The sequence below is a fragment of the Scaptodrosophila lebanonensis genome, unplaced genomic scaffold (genome assembly GCF_003285725.1).
Source record: "Scaptodrosophila lebanonensis strain 11010-0011.00,11010-0021.00 unplaced genomic scaffold, SlebRS2 tig00000001-arrow-pilon, whole genome shotgun sequence".
NCBI lineage: Eukaryota > Metazoa > Arthropoda > Insecta > Diptera > Drosophilidae > Scaptodrosophila > Scaptodrosophila lebanonensis.
This window is the reverse complement of record NW_022060529.1, coordinates 5,367,822-5,384,170: the sequence shown is the minus strand read 5'-3', so window position 1 is coordinate 5,384,170 and position 16,349 is coordinate 5,367,822. Positions and strand designations below refer to the sequence as shown.

General features: G+C 36.4%; 1 protein-coding gene across 4 annotated transcripts in view; it reads left to right on the top strand.

Annotated features, from left to right (window-relative positions):
• Positions 1-16,349, top strand: part of LOC115622989 — a 46,093-nt gene that overhangs the window by 20,499 nt on the left and 9,245 nt on the right. The window contains exon 2 of one of the 4 annotated variants that reach the window (XM_030517158.1): positions 1,219-1,508. The exons of 2 other annotated variants lie outside the window; for them this stretch is intronic. In XM_030517158.1, the coding sequence (XP_030373018.1) occupies positions 1,506-1,508 (3 nt within the window). In that variant the 5' untranslated portion in view covers positions 1,219-1,505. Of the gene's footprint in view, positions 1-1,011; positions 1,509-16,349 lie in introns of those variants that run through there. One more of the 4 variants, XM_030517167.1, reaches the window with a different exon arrangement.

Genomic DNA, 16,349 nt, shown 5'->3' with positions numbered 1-16,349 from the left:
AATGCTCAGCCACCCAATAGCAACAAAAACAGCAAACTCAATATTTAAATGCATAAATTGCTTGCATATTTTTATTGTACTTGTACATGGCAGAAGTTGTGCAAGTGTTGTTGTTGCGCATGTTGTTGTTGTAGCCATATTTTTGCCTTTTTGTTTTGCTTGGCTCATTTGGCAGCGCTGAAAAGAGCGCAAGGAGAGAGCACGAGAGCTAAGCAAAATGTGTGTGTGTGCGTATGTTCCTATGTAGCTGGCAGTAGCCCAAGAAATAGCTACAAATACGTTAAATTACAAGCCAAACAATTGGCGCTATTGTCATTACTTTTGGCCCACATTCAAATGGCCAAAGAGAGAGCTGCAAATACTCACAATTTAGCTAAAGAGCGTATTACTATATATGCATATATTTGCGTGTGCGTAGCGCTCTCTCTGGCCTGCCATAATTCATATAACAAATGCCGTGTTCCGTTTCCTTTGCCGCTACCGCCACTATTGTTGTTGTTGCGATTGCTGTTGTTGTGCTTGTGCTTGTGCTTGTCCAGCTACTTCGTACATGAAATAAACGAAACGAAGAACAACCGAACAGCAGCCGACGACGATTGCCGACGATATTTCGCTCTTTTCTGCTATGCGCTTGTATGTGTGTTTGTGTATGAGCATGGCTTGAATAAATGAGCGCATTTGCTTGAACGTCTCGCTATATGTGTGAGTGCGTATGTGTATGTGTGTGTGTGTTTGAGTGTGCGTTTGTAATTGATTTTATTAGTTTTTGGTTTTTGTTGTGTGTTTGCCTCTGTCGACGCTGCCGTTGGCGTCGTCGCTGCCGTCGTTGTCGTCGGCTTCGTTGCCGCTGCTGCGTTGATGAATTTAAAAAAATTTTGAATTGCCCGCCCTTAGTCATTGACTAAACGTGCAGCAGTACGAACACGCGCAGCGGCAGTGAAAAGTTTGTGGCAGTGTCTGCGAACGTACGTGTGTGTGTGTGTGCGTGCGGCATTTGACAAACCTCCTCGAAATTTGTTTGTTAACTCTACAATATTTTTGTGTCAAACATTTGTTTATTATTCGGCACGCGCGCAACAATTACGTTGGCATCTAAGAACGATAACTAAAAAAATAAAACAACTGCAACACCAAGAACAATAACAAAGAACTGTGCTGTAGAGCTTATTGGTTAGCATATGCATATATTTGTTGCAATAAACTTAATTTCATTTGCAGCTGCATTTGCAACTTGAAACCGCTTGAGAATATGTGCTTCAAAAAACTGCAACAGAAATTCACAACTACTACGCCAACCACAAAAACAACAACACCAAGAGCTAAAACACTTGCTCACATATAAGTTTCAAATTAATTTTGAACAATCAGAGAAGCACGAAAACTTTTGATTCGATTTGTGCAAATATTTCATTGGGATTACACAAAACAGTCGTTTGCTCTGGATTAATAATTGAGTGACACTTAAAACAAGGATAACAAGCAACAACAATAAGAAAGCCGACAAGATGGTAAATAGCAAAAGACTTATCTCTTCTATACGTTCATATATCTTAAGTTTAACAAATGCACAAACATGTACGAGTATATCTACAAGTACATTCATTTTATTATAATATGGCCAATAGAGAAACAAAATGTGATTCAGCGCCGCTAATTTCTATTTTATTAGCAGTTTTTGTGCGCGCGGGCGCTCCTTAGTCTTAGTCATTAGTTCTAAATGTTCTCGATATACTACAGCAGTCAGTTTTAAGTGTAGAAAACAAAACAGTGAAGAATATCACAGCTTATTTTTTACATACATATATAGATATGTTCATATATGTATGCACTTATTTGCAAATGTATGTTTGTATGTCTATACAAGTTTAATGGCGCAGTCGCACGCACTAAACGCGTCGTGTGGCCGTACATATAAATCGTTTTAATCTCTTGCATATTAATTTTTATTATTGGCATCTATAATTTCCGGCGCTTTGATTAAGCACAGTCGGCGTATCCCATACAAGGCGCTGCGATTTGTGCGATATATGCGAATTTAAATCATAAAATTCACAATAAGTTATCGTACCTAAACATATTTGTAATGCAGTCATGCATCAAACTTCCGTCATGCTGACTTATAGTATGTTTCTAAACGTATTTCGTTATAGCGATAATTATAAAGATGCGAGCTGTATTAATGCCTACCACAAATCGTAGGAAATACTAAGATTTAGCACATCAACTACCAAGAAAAGAGATTATAATATCAACCACATCTTAAAGAAATTGTGGCCACTGCGGTTTTGACTCATTCTTAATGAGAGACTTTTCTATGCTCAATTAGTTTGAACAGTTTTCGCCAAACTAAAAGTTTACAATTGTTTTTGAATTTCTTGGGAGCAATTAGTGCTGTCATATGCAGAAATGCTTAAATCTTTTGATCAAAGCCTGATCTTATGTACATCTTTATAATATGGAGCAATATGGCTTGTAGAAGCAAATTTATTTAAGCATGAACAATGCAGAGCATGTGTTAAGTACATAATATGATGAACATTTCATTAACAATAATTGTATGACAGTTGAAAATTAAAGCCATTGATAAGCCCACCAATTTATAGAGGAAGTCTTTAAGATTTCATAATGTTCGCATTTATTTATTTAAATATCAAATTAATTAATTCATACATTAGTGATGGAAAATGTTTGAATTTTACACTTTGTTTACATGTTTTAAAGTACGAACTTTGAACTTGAACTTTGTTTATTGTTATTTCACATTTTGTTATTGTTTATATTGTAAATATGAAATTGGATATACTTGTATATATGTACATATATGCTAATGCCAACATACCAAAGATCATTAGTAGAGTTGTTACATATTTTATACTTATTATTATTTTATAGAGATCATTTCTGTGTTATTATTTCAATTTTAAATTTAAAGAAGTGGTTTATGCACCTTTGTATACTTATATTCGTTATAATTATTATAATTTCGCTTAACCCACTAATCCGTCTTACTTCTAAATTCATGCCTAAGTATAACTTATACAGTGGTATGAACTCATAGAGTCTTGGTGGGTAGATTCCTCATTTGCATTAAAAATTAAGTGTAGATCATAACAGTATATCGCACACATTGTTATGGAACCACTTCAAATGGGATTCTTATTTTGATTGGGTCTTTCATAGGTACATATATGTATGTATAGTATATAGCACGTGCTGGACTTGGCATAATTATATTGATACACGATCATATTGCTAATGTATTTATGGAAGCACTTCAAAGCAGAGCAGTTCACGCTGCCAAGATGAGTTCAAATTTATTTGAATATTTCAGTTGCCATTTTCGCAGCCATTTCGAACCATACACAGGAATTCTCATAGCACTTAAATTAATCGCAATTTCATAAACGTATATATCAAAGCTGTGTTATTTGCATATGTATGTACATGCATATACATAGATAAATGCTTGTGTGTGTGTGTATGTGTGTGTTCCGCAACATACATACATACATACATATACGAGTATCTGCACCAATAGATACAAATAAATTTTGGCACATTAGAAACACCACAGAATGTGGAATGTAGAAGGCAGAGCCAAAGATGAAATTATGATTATGATGTTGTTATAATTAGAGAACAACGAAAGCGAAAAACGATTCATAATTATTCAAAAATTGACTTTAAGCAGACAGAGAGCAGCCGTCGCCGTCGTCGCAACCAGATTTGTAGCTATAAAGATTTTAGTTATGATTTAAAAATTGTATATTCCGGCTATTTTTAAGTACTACCAGCCGGCACAGGCAGCTTGCAGCCCGCAAATGTCTATGAGGGCCTCAATATACAACTACAACTACAAACACAAATTACATTTAAAGTGCTTAATCACAGACGAAGAGCGGCGCAAAACTTTTACACACAAATCATATTCATAATTCGTTGGTTGGTTGGCTGGTTTGCTGGTTTGGTCGCTGCTGCTTCGTTGGGTTGTTTGCTCGGTGGGGTCCGTGCGCATGTCTTTCAAGTTTTTGTTTTCTCCTTTTCTTTCATTTGATTTTTTCATTTTGTTGCGTTCGAATTTGTTTTCATTAAAGGAAATGAAATGAGTGTGTTAGTGTGTGTGTGTGTGTGTGTGTGTGAATGTGTGCTGCAGCATCGGATCGATCTGATGTTACACTTTTAGGAAAAACTAATAATTTAAGGCAATGTATGTTTCAACTCAACACCGCCTGTACACAAGCGCACAACTACAATCACAAACACACACACACACACATAGACCCACACCCATGCAAGCAATGGGCGCATTTGTTTTATTAATTGCCATTTAACATACAAATTTGTACATACAAGCGAAATAAACATAAAAATGTGTATTATAATAATTATAATAACAAGCAGTTTTTTATTTAAGTAGCGCACACACTCTTGGCAAAAGCGCAAAATCAAATGAAAATTAGCTAAGCAGAAGCCAAAAGTGTGTCTACAATACACACACACACACACACACTTCTATATGGGTTTAAGATTTCCGCACTGAGCGTCAGCAGCACTCCACCGCACCACCCCCATCGAACAGCGTCTATGGAGCAGCATTGCGACGTCGACGCGTACGTTTGGCCATATTTTATATTCAAATGGCAATTATTCGAATTTATTTTTAATGTGCAATATGTCCATATATATTGCTCTCTCATTTCACTGGCATTTCTTGGTGCTCTGAGACTCTGACTACTTAATTTTCAAGTGCCATAAAAATGTGTACTTGTATGTCTGTATCTGTGTCAGTGTTTGTGGTTGTTGTGCCTTTGGAATTGAAATCCAGCGATTTTGGCGTTGAAAAAAGGCATATTTGTTATTCTATCGATATGCTTATAAATATTTAAAAGCTTCAAATGAAAAAGAAATAAGCAAGCCAATAAACAATTAGTTTATTTATTGACACATTTGATATGTCGAGAGACACACAGACGGAGCGAAGGGCGATGGTGGGGGCAGATGATAGTGACATGAGCATTTCATATTAAAGTGCTCACGCTGAAAGACACAATTATTTATTTATTGCATGGTGAAGCATTATGCGATCATAAGTATCCAGATAGAATTAGATATTGTATATGTATAATTGTATATTAGCATACACACACACGTAAATGGAGTGCTTGTGCCCCTTTGGCCGCTGTCTAATGCAAATTCGTTCCATCACTCAAGGCAACATTTTCTTTTTCACAGAAATTTTCTTGTGAAAACAACAAGTTGGGAGCAATTAATGCTAAGAAAAGTGCTGCCTGCATACAAAAGCATGTCAGTCAGAGAGAGGGAGAGACAGACAGACAGTCTGTCATGCAGTCAGTCAGCCAATTCAGTCGTTCAATCAGTCAAGCGCAGCCGGCTGGCTCCGATATACGAGTATGTGTTTTATCTATCGGCATCCTTTTTTACGAACCTACATACATATGTATGTATAGACGCTCAACTCAATAGCAACTACAAAGAACCTAAGCCAACTTCAAACCGAAATCGAATGCCAAAGCGACTTATTAAAGACTTGCACACACAATAACTGACAATCAATCATTGCACGTGTATTTGTAAGATATTTTTCAACTTTTGATAATGCCGCATACTTTATTTTTTTTATTTTTTTGACAAATCAGTCAGTCTAAGCTCAGTTAAGATTGACTGATCAAGCAACAAAAAGTTGGTAATTAATACATTACGCAATGGCGAAACAAATTTCAACATGGCCAGCGAAAAGTTCCCCAAATTGAAGACTATTCAGGCTTATAGACGTGGACAATATGTAGTGGGGGTTTAAAAGAATGAATGCTCCTGTAAACAATTTCAAAAGCAAGCTCCTTTTATCGCAACGAACTGCTCTGTAACTGGAGAGGACTTGAAGACTAAAAAAGATCTGTAGAAAACTCGTTTTTGTTTTTCATTCAATTAATTAGCTAAACTGCAACAAACACCAATAGCAGTTCTAACTATATGAACCAATTACAATTAATTATAATTTCATTAGTTCTCCTGAATGCGTTTCTCAATTTGCATGGCGAATCTGATAAACAGCTGCTGCAACGTTTTTTTATATTTTAATTGAAAAGTTAAGAAAAATAATAATTATTGGCTTTAAAAACAAGAACATTTTATACAAATTCCACCCCTATTAGGTTGGGAAACGTTCCCAGAACGAAAGGAAAACCCATTATTTTAATTCGTTCAGCACAATATTCAATAAATTGAAGCACATTTAGTATTTCTACTACGATACTCGTACACAGAAAGCAGGGGGATGAGAGCGAGTTGATAGTCAACCAGCCAAATAGCTTAATTAATTTTAATTATTTTCAATGAGCGACTATGCAACGTTTTTATTTTCTTTCTTTTTTTATAACAAGACGCTTTACTTAGAACGCAAAAAGAGGCGCACCCAAGATATATTTGTACTTGATAAAAGCGTAGCAATTAAGTAAAACATTAATGGCATTAAGCAGCCCGTTCAATATTGTCATATGTATCTATGTATATATGAGTATGTATGTATGTATGTATATAGGGGTGCCCACAGGCCGTTATGCACGCAACGCTGCCGACGACAGCAGCTCATGTGACAATTGTTGTTGTTTTTGTATTTGTATTTGTATTTGAAAGCGTTAACCCGCTCCTGTATCGCGAGTTACCAAATTGGGTTAAATTAGTGAATTTACTGTTTCTAATGTTTATTCTAAATAATGTGGCGTGTGTCCCTCTCAAATGTTGCCGCCATCGAAATGAACATTTGTCTACAGATGCGGGCTAGCGGGTATAACTCGGATAACTCGGGTCCCACCACTGCACTTCAATGGACTGACATGCTTTCGACTGACTATTCTATACTACGAGTATAACAACAACAACAACAACAACCACAATAGAGGCAGCTCTCAAAAGGCCATTAATTTATTTGTCTGCAACATGCAAACCAATTGACAACCAATCGCAATTAGTCACAATAAAAATGCATTTTCTTATTGAAATTCAATGTTCACAATTATTTGAAATAAAATAAAATAAAATAGCTGCAAATTGCAATGGCTGTGGGTTTTCCTTCTTTCAGCGGGTGTGCCTTAATATGTGTAAATTACACACTTAGTACATTTTATATCGTAAACGAATTTCTATAAATCATAACAGCTGCCAACACCAACACACATACTTGTACATATGTACATGTACATACATTGAAAAAGGTAGCCACGTAGGTAACGCCCAAAACTTGTCCGCACTCTGCCTTGAATAAGTTCACAAATGAGAGAAAAGTTAGGGCTATAATTGAGTTTGACAAATCAGAAGACAGAGACCATTAATCAAACAGCCAACAAGAAAAGAGACGTTAAAAATAAAGCCAAATACATGCACATAGCAAACAATTATGAATGCTGTAGCTACTACGAGTAAGAACTTTTAAGCTGTAATCCATTCTGACTGGTCAGTGGTATTCTGTTGTGTACAAAAATGTTTGTAGCAATTTTTAACTAACTATTATGTTTAACTAGCCTATTAACTTTTTTGATTGAATTGGCCTCAAGACTATCTCCATTTAAGACATAAATGTAACGTTAAGCGTTGTTTGATTGGGTTTTAAAAATGCATCTTAAAACTAAAGTAATGGGCCTCGCCAAGCCTCAGTTTCTCATCTATCCAGACAACCTGCGATTAGAAATCATGCTAGACACCAGTAGTTAGTTACTTGTTTAGCTTTATGAAACCATTTGCCTTTCCAATAAACACAGCTCACTTTGGAAACTACCAGCAGTGTATTACTTCTCTTTATACCAACATTTGATTATTTGCTCGAACTTTATAGTTCAGTTAGAATTGAAATATTTTTGTATTCTCAAATATCGCCAGTCCATTATGTACATGGATATTAAATAATGTGATTGCCGAGACAGTCATACATTAAAAAAGCGCAATGGTTGCCTTTGCGATGGCCTGCAAGGCTGGGGTTGAAGTTGAAGTTACTGCAGTGAACCATCTGTCTGCGTGTACTTAATGAAATAGGATTAAAATTTTGTATCTGCATTATGTGTATGTGGGCTTGTGTGTTTTACCATTGCACTGAAGATTGCTTTTATATTTTGACTGCTGTTGTGGCTGGCGCTGTTATTATTTACTATTTTATATAACCAGTTATTGAAAATAATGACAGCTGTAATGGTTTCTCTCACTCTATATCTCCTTTTTGTGCTCGCTGCATGGCCAGTTCAACAATGCGCTTGGAAAAATGTCGAAATGGCAATTGCATGTCCAGGCAGGCAAACAACACTTTTAAGGTTAGTTCTCATGTCTTAGCTTAACGAAAGAAAATTTTGCATCTATCTATTGTGTCAGCGAATGTACAAGTATAAAAAGTTTGAAAACGCTAACTCAATCGATATAAAGTGCTTGAGTAAAGCATAATGGCAGGTACCGACAACGATGCCATTCACAAAATTTGAATACATGGGTAATGGGCGACTAGAAACCCCAATTGAAGCCCCAAAGGATGGAAAAGGATGGAGGGGAAAATGTCCAACAGATCAATATACTTGTTGTACTGCAGTAGCAAAACATAAATTGAATATAAAGCCAGAGTGCTTGTCTGTTGCCCTTGCGACTGGCATTTGAACGTGTATCTGCTAAATGTATCTGACGAAAGTAATAACAATAAGATCTGGCTTAGCTTATGCATCGACGCATACAACTACTTAGACACAAATCTGCCCTCAGTTTCCCTTCCCCTTTCCATCCCTGTGCTGTTCCCTTGGACTGCCTTTTGTCAACTCGTTTGCCTTTTTGCTTTAATGTTTTTATTTTTCTTGATCGCTCGTCTTGTGAAGACTTGAAAATATTTTTGGGTGTGTTCTGTATATTTAATAGCAAGCCGCGCGCGCATTACCACTTCCTTTTGTACGCACACAGATACACACGCAGAGAGACACACACACACACATACGATCAAACAATCAAGCGCGCCCTCTGCCTTCGATATTTCGACTTGTTTAATTTCTTTCGAATTTGTCAAAAAGTAACATGATTTCAGTTTTTACTTGAAGCTGTTGTACCTACATACTTCTTTTTTTTTGCTTTTTGTTTTTATTTTTTTTATGTGTATCTACGCATTGTATATACAAACGAACTCGCATTTAGACTCGTTTCGCTGCTAATCCCTCGCATGGCTCGCCAGCGTCGTAGTCATCGTCGTCGTCGTCGTCGGCGTCGTCGCCGTGGTTGTCATCGTCAGAGGAGACTCACTTTGAATTATTAAAACCTAATCTTGATTGTACGATTTCAGTTACAGTTTTGTATAGTAGTCGATTTTGTTTGTTTCGCTCAGTTCGTTTTGTGTCTTGTGTTTTGGTTTTCTCTTTATATCTTTTTTAATATGCCTGCTTAATGCGATCGCACGAACTGACGTTTCGCAGGTAAACTGCCACTGCCACTGCCTCATTCCCACTCCCCCAACATTTTGGGAGCGTTGAGTGCATACATACATAAATATCAGCGCATATTTTGTTGCTGCTCCTACACACACTTCGATTTTAGTCTCAATTTTAGGATTAAATATGTCGTCAGCTCTTTTTACTCTGAAATTCGTCGTCGCAAGCATTTTGGCATTGCCATTGGCATTGAGTTGATGTTTAAGTTTTTTAAAACACACGTTCATACACACACACACACACACCCAGAACAGGAACGCTTTATTAGCCACTTGGTCACTAATTTGACTTCTGACAGTTGATTTGGGTATTCATTCCGATTAAGAAACTACTATTCATCATCTGAGCTCGCATCGTTCCTATGCATTGTTACTTCTTAATTGAAAGCATCAGTTTGGCTCGCTGCTGCTGATGCCTTTCAATTAACGCCTTGTCCAGACATAAGTAAGAGTATATAGAAGATATAGCTTTTATTTAAAGATCAAAAGATGTGAAAGTGTGTTTCCTCTAAAATTTTTAGTATGACAACCAGTCACATATTTAAGCAAAATTGCCGATTGTTGATTGCAATGAATAATACATTTTTCCAAGTATTGGCAGACCGAAACTCACCCGCGCACGGCTGCGACTTAAAACAGCGCAAAAATTAATTTATTAAAACTTAAAGCGCATGACTTTTAGAGCAATTGGCTCAGCAGCAGCAGCAACAACAACAACAACAACAACATCAGTAACAGCAAACAAATAAATGGCTATGATTCATGCCACACTTGCGCATAATAACTGGGAGCAGAAAAACCAAACCAAGCAAAGCAAAATGGGCAACAACAGCGACAATGGCAACTATGAACTAAATGGGAACACATGCGCAAAACTCTGGTGCTAGTGTTGCTGTTGTTGTTGTTGTTGTTGCTGTTGCATTTGTTGTTGCTGACTGTTGCCCGTAGTCCGTACTCCCTTCCAGCCTGTGTGTTTGCCAGTCGGTTGATATCATTTTTAGGCAAATCCAATGCAGCGCCACCTACAGCGCACTGTGGTATGAAAAGCACATCTGATTGAGAACAATTTGTTCCTGCCTCAAAATGTATCTCTTATCAATATTTCAACAGCCCACAACTTTCAAGATTTCAAAACAGTTTAATAATTAAACCATAATTAAACCTATTACTAAATAGTTAATAAAATTTATCTCTTATCAATATTTCAACAACCCATAACTTTCAAGATGTCAAAAAAGTTTAATAATTAAACCATAATTAAACCTATTACTAAATAGTTAATAATATAACCATTGTGGTATATAATTTGAATGATTTTGAGTTTCCTTAAGCCGTTTCTCAGTCACTGCTCACTTCGTCTTATTTTAAATATTGGTACAAGTAATGTGTATAAATTTGACGATAACCTTCTAGAGGCTCTTCTGTGTAAGTTATCCTCTTAATTTAATTTCTATGGGACCATATTTGACCCAGTTGACCCAGTATGCAAAATGTGAATTTGCATTTTTATGGAAAAATCAAATATTATCCTCTTATTTACATTTTCTTCTCTTTTATCTATACTTACTATCTATGCTTACAAGTACGCTCGTAACTCCTTTTAGAATTATTTGAGAATGAAAAGGAAACGGTTAGGAAAAATTTGCTTCGCATCACTGTGCAACGCGCTGCCACCAACTGTTGCTTGCCACGGCCGCCCGTGGCATTGTTACCTGGCTCAGATTCTAGATACATACTTGTACATGTGTATGTTTGTATCAGTAAATATGTGTGCGCATTATGTAGCTATGTGCGTCAAGTCCAGGTGTGCGCACAAAAATGTGCAGAACTGTCAGAAGGAGCGAAAAAAATGCGCAATTTGCTTGCAACTCAAAGACATATCATTGTGTATTATAGTATTTGCTGTTGTGTGCCTTTGTCAACCGAAAGGTATTTGAACATGCCACTTTGGTGGGCAGCAGACCAGTCGTCCAGTTGTAGTAGTCGCTCTAATAGTCAACACCGCCAAGCACGACAACAACTTAATCAAGAGCCAGTCGAGTCGCTAGTGGCTGTCTTCATGTCTGGCTGCCTTGCTATCTATCACAGGCGTCTTAGTTTAGTTTAGTGACGGCGACAGTGCCTAAGCCCTAAACGATGCAATTAGCAATTAAATTTACGTTGACCTAAGTCCGAAAAAAATCCATTTGACTTAATTATCAATTAGGTGGAAGCGCATGCTACAACATTTTGAAGATAAACAAAGTGCTCAACGCACAAATTAGTAATAACTGGGTGGACGACGCGGTGGTTTGCTTTATAATTGTTTATACTGTTTACTCAACTCACGAACAATGACAATAACACTAATAGCAACAAAAGCCACAGCAAAGGGTGGTAGTTGGGCAGGGAGGGGTGAGGGGAAAGAGAAGAGAAAAAATGAAAATCACTCCCATGACTTTAATTACAATTTAATATTTATTTAGTTCGATAAGCGACAAAAGCCAATTACAAATATGTGTATTGTGTATGCGAGTATGTCTGCACACATGACTACACCTAGTCACACACACACACATGCTCGTATATGTATACTATACACTATACATACATATATATATGCACCTATGTATGAGCTTATTGAGCCACGCAGTGGCGGCTCCGTCTTATTTTTTTTAATCAAGCTCTTAACTTGTGTAAATTTGCTTAGCAAGTCGTTGATGCCAGTAGGCTTGCATTATTGTTATAAATGTTTCTTCTTTTTTCCTGCTTTTCGTTTCTGCCTAATTAAAATTTAAACTCTGCTTGTACATATGTAAATGCAGGCGAGCGTGTAAACACACACACAAACATATGAATACAAATGTGCCGGCCTTTTGTTGCTCTTGTTGTTGTTGTTGTTGTCGTGAAAATTTACGTAAAGAAGTCATAAAGGCGAAAAAAAAATGTTTTGCTTTCGTTGCTTCTCTTGTTGTTGTTGAACGAGCATATATTTATCAGTTCAAATTGCTAGAATTAGTTAACACTTTTACCCTCCTATTGCTGTTATTGTTGTCATTGCTAATTAAACAATATGTATTTTATTTCGTTGTCTGAGGGTGCGCGTTAACTTACAAATTATTTCCTCTTTGAAATTCACTCGTTTTTGCCGCCAATGCAAAGCCTCTTCTGATAAGCCAATAAACACGCCTAAGCAAACGTTTTAATTTTGATTACGATTGCGCCTAATTGCCGTTCACATTATGTGTACATAGGCATTAATAAATACATATACATAAATATTATGCGGATATTAATACTTACTTAATACACGCAACAGTCAAACTTTCCTGATCTGCAACTAGAAAAATTCAACTAATATATTATTATTCTTAGTTATTACTAATTACTTATTTACTGCTTAAGAGCAGCTGTATATAAGTATAAAGAATCAGAGTTAGAACAATATCTTATCTATATTTACAAATTTGCAGTGGAACTAAAAGCTAATATTAAAGGTTATGGTTAATTACTCTTATTTACTAAGCTTCTACTTAACAGAAACTAGTCAGCACTGCAAATTAATTAATTTACTTACAAAAATGCAAGAGATCATTTCATCTATCATTTTAATAATGGATTGCTTGTGTAGTCGTTTTGTCCAAACATATAACGGTAAACGTATATTTAAAATAATTTTTAATATTTTACATTTAGCGGTTTTGAATTTTGTTTAATTTAATTTAATTTTGCTCTACTGTGCGATGGCTCTTAGACCCAAATAGCATTATGCAAGTAAGTAGGACAAAATTTGTAGCTAGTTATGTAATGATGGTTTGAATCTATGATTTGTAAACGGAAACAGAATGCACATAACTCTATTAGTTTTATCTATAGGATGCTTAAAATAGGCTTCTCAAATATTCCTTCAGTTATTTCTACTCTTTTCCAGTGAAAACCTGCAATGTGATGAAACAAATTTTGGCAAATTCGGTTTTAGTTTTTACGGAAACTGTAGGCACTTTTGAGGCTATTTTTCTATTGCTATTTGATTAGCAAAAGTAAATAACAATTTGGTAGTTTGTTTGTAAAGAAGTGTGTTTGTTTTGTTTTCAATTCTTATCTATAATTCACAGCTATTTACCTGTGATTTCACTTTATTCAATATTTACAACTATTGCTTCAGTAGCAGTTAATAATTCCATAATATTGTTCAAAGGCATGCTCGAATTATTGAAGTTCAACTGCAGTTTGAAGAGGACTTAGCTGGTCTGTTAAATATCAAAATATGTATCTTTAAGCTGCTGCCAAGCAATGGTATCCGACAGATGCGGCATCGCAAGCCCAAACATTAATGCTTGACGATGTTTGGAAAATCGAAATCATTTTGTGTACGCGCGCAAACAAACACAGGGGGGGATTAAAACCTAAGGCACACACTCGTACTACGAGTATGTATGTAGTACAGATGCGTAGAAAATTGAATATAAGACGTAATATACACAATGAGTGGGAAAAATCAGAAGCGAAAGGCGTGCGTGCAAAGTCATAAAGAACATAATTCAAATCATTTTGTATTTCAGTTGACGTTATATACGCTTAAGTACAAAATCAGCAGATTGGTCAGGCTATTGTTGTTCTTGTTTTGTTGCAACGTGTGTGTAGTTGCTTTTGAATCTTTTCTTTAAAGATTTTTGCCACACAAACAGGCAACATACTTGTACGAGTATTTGTATGTCGATCGATATGTTAATTAAAGTATTATTCAAAGCACAAATGTAACTGAAAGATATTGTCAGTGTGACCTGGCAAGCTGTTGGGTTCATCAAATGAAACTCTGTCTGCCGTACAAAAGCTCTGACTTGTGACTATTGAGGCTGTTCAATGCCTGGGCTTGCGTAAATATATGTAAGTGGTGTGCGGCTGTGTTCTGAACACATTAAGATCAGATACAAAGATACATTATCGCTTAGTTGTGCGCTTCGTTTGTGGGCGGCAGCGGCAACGTTGGCGCAATTAAAACGCCTCAAGCTAAGCAGCCACTCATTCAGCTCCACATCGAAGTTCTATGCGTGTCTATCTTTCGACTACTTAATGCTACATGCCACATACACGCGCAACCCGCCGATCAGTTCAGTTCGACAGACATACAGACATACAGACAGTCAGTCAGTCAGTCAGGCAGTCGTTCAGGCAAGTCAGCCGTTCATTTGTTCGTTCGTTCTTTGGTTTGCCATACACTTGGATAGATATAAATAAGCGATACGTGTAATTCGGGTCACTAACCGTTAACAATAAATTTCATTTATTTAAAGTTCGCCTCAATTGTCGACAGTAGCAGCAACGAGCGGCGCAGTCGCAAGTCGCAAGTCGAACTGGCAGCCTGTAAAATAATATCGTCAAGAAATTGACATCTGATCATTTGTAATTATTATTATGTTGTACGAGTATGTACGAGCCTATGCGTATAGTATATATGTAAGTATATACAACATGCATATATACATATCCACTATATACAACATATGTATGTACGAGAATGTGTTTGACATGGCTAGCTACTGCTGGCATCGGCATCGGCATCGCCATTGGAACTGGGCGTGGCCTTCTAAGCATGACATACGATTTTTTATTGGCTAGCTATTTGAATTATGTTTGCTTTGTACGAATCGTGCGACAGAAGCGTTCCACTACTCACAAGTATCTCAAGTATCTATAATCAATGGCTTTGTGTGGCTAGAATGCCATTAAAGAAAATAAAACTAATCTGGCATAAACACATGGGCGCATTAGTAGCAAAAATATACACATAAATAAACAAGCAATCCTCCCAATTGAAACAATAAAAATCTAAACTTGAATTGAACTCATAGCATGTTTGGTTGCTATTAAGCTAGTAGAAGGTGGTTCAGAAGGATAATAAAATAGTCCAGTTGAAGAGGGATAAAAAACTGATTTTTTAAATCCCGTTCGATCTATGGGATATCAAAAAGCAAAGATCATAGGCCGGCTAGAGTTAGTTTTGAAACGATTTCGTTGTTTTAAGAGGGCTATCATTGCTTAAAGAATTGTAAACGTGTCAGCATCAGAGAAAATATTATTTATTTTTTATTGTCAAACATATTTAAACAAAACTGATTTCACTGTTGCTGAACGCAATTAATAATGTCAATTTTCATTCGTATTTCGTTCTTCTTAATTCTGCAGAAACTGCAAACTGAAACTGCAAAATTTTACGGTTGCTCGTTTATTATTCTATTTTTGTTATGATGACCTTAAATGCTTATACTGTCCTTTAACTAACTAAAACCCCAATGCTGTCTTAATAATAATAGTGTTCCATTTTAACCCAAGGGCTCCTCGATTTTTTCGAAGACAGTAATCTCATCGCAGCTTTGGTTTCACTTTTAAATTGGTTAAGAGTTTGCGAACAATCCACAATGCTAAACTTTCCTGCTCTTTGCAATTTGTATTTGTTTTTTTTAGAACATGTTAAGAATTGTATCTCCATTCCAAATTAATGATCAAATTGTAATATCTGCGTGCCTCGCAATTACTTAGTATTAGTGCTTTCGGCACGTTAATAAGACAAATAGCGCGCGTGTCTAACGCATGCTGCGATTTTGTCAATTTGCAAATTCATTTCGATGTGTATACTTGTAGTGTATATGGTATGTATGTGGTATGTGGATAATGATAATTGTAGATAATTTACATGTGTGTGCCACCGAAAATGATTACAAAGTAAACACAGCGAACAGATTCAAGACCGTGGTTCGTTCAACTCTGTCGCCCAATTGCTCGACTGTTGTAGCTCCATTTAGGGGGGATCGGGAATTGCGGCACGCGCATAAGGTCCAATACGTTCACCTAAGATTTCACAGCCAAATACAAATGCAATCAATCTTAAATTCGGTGTGCGGAACAA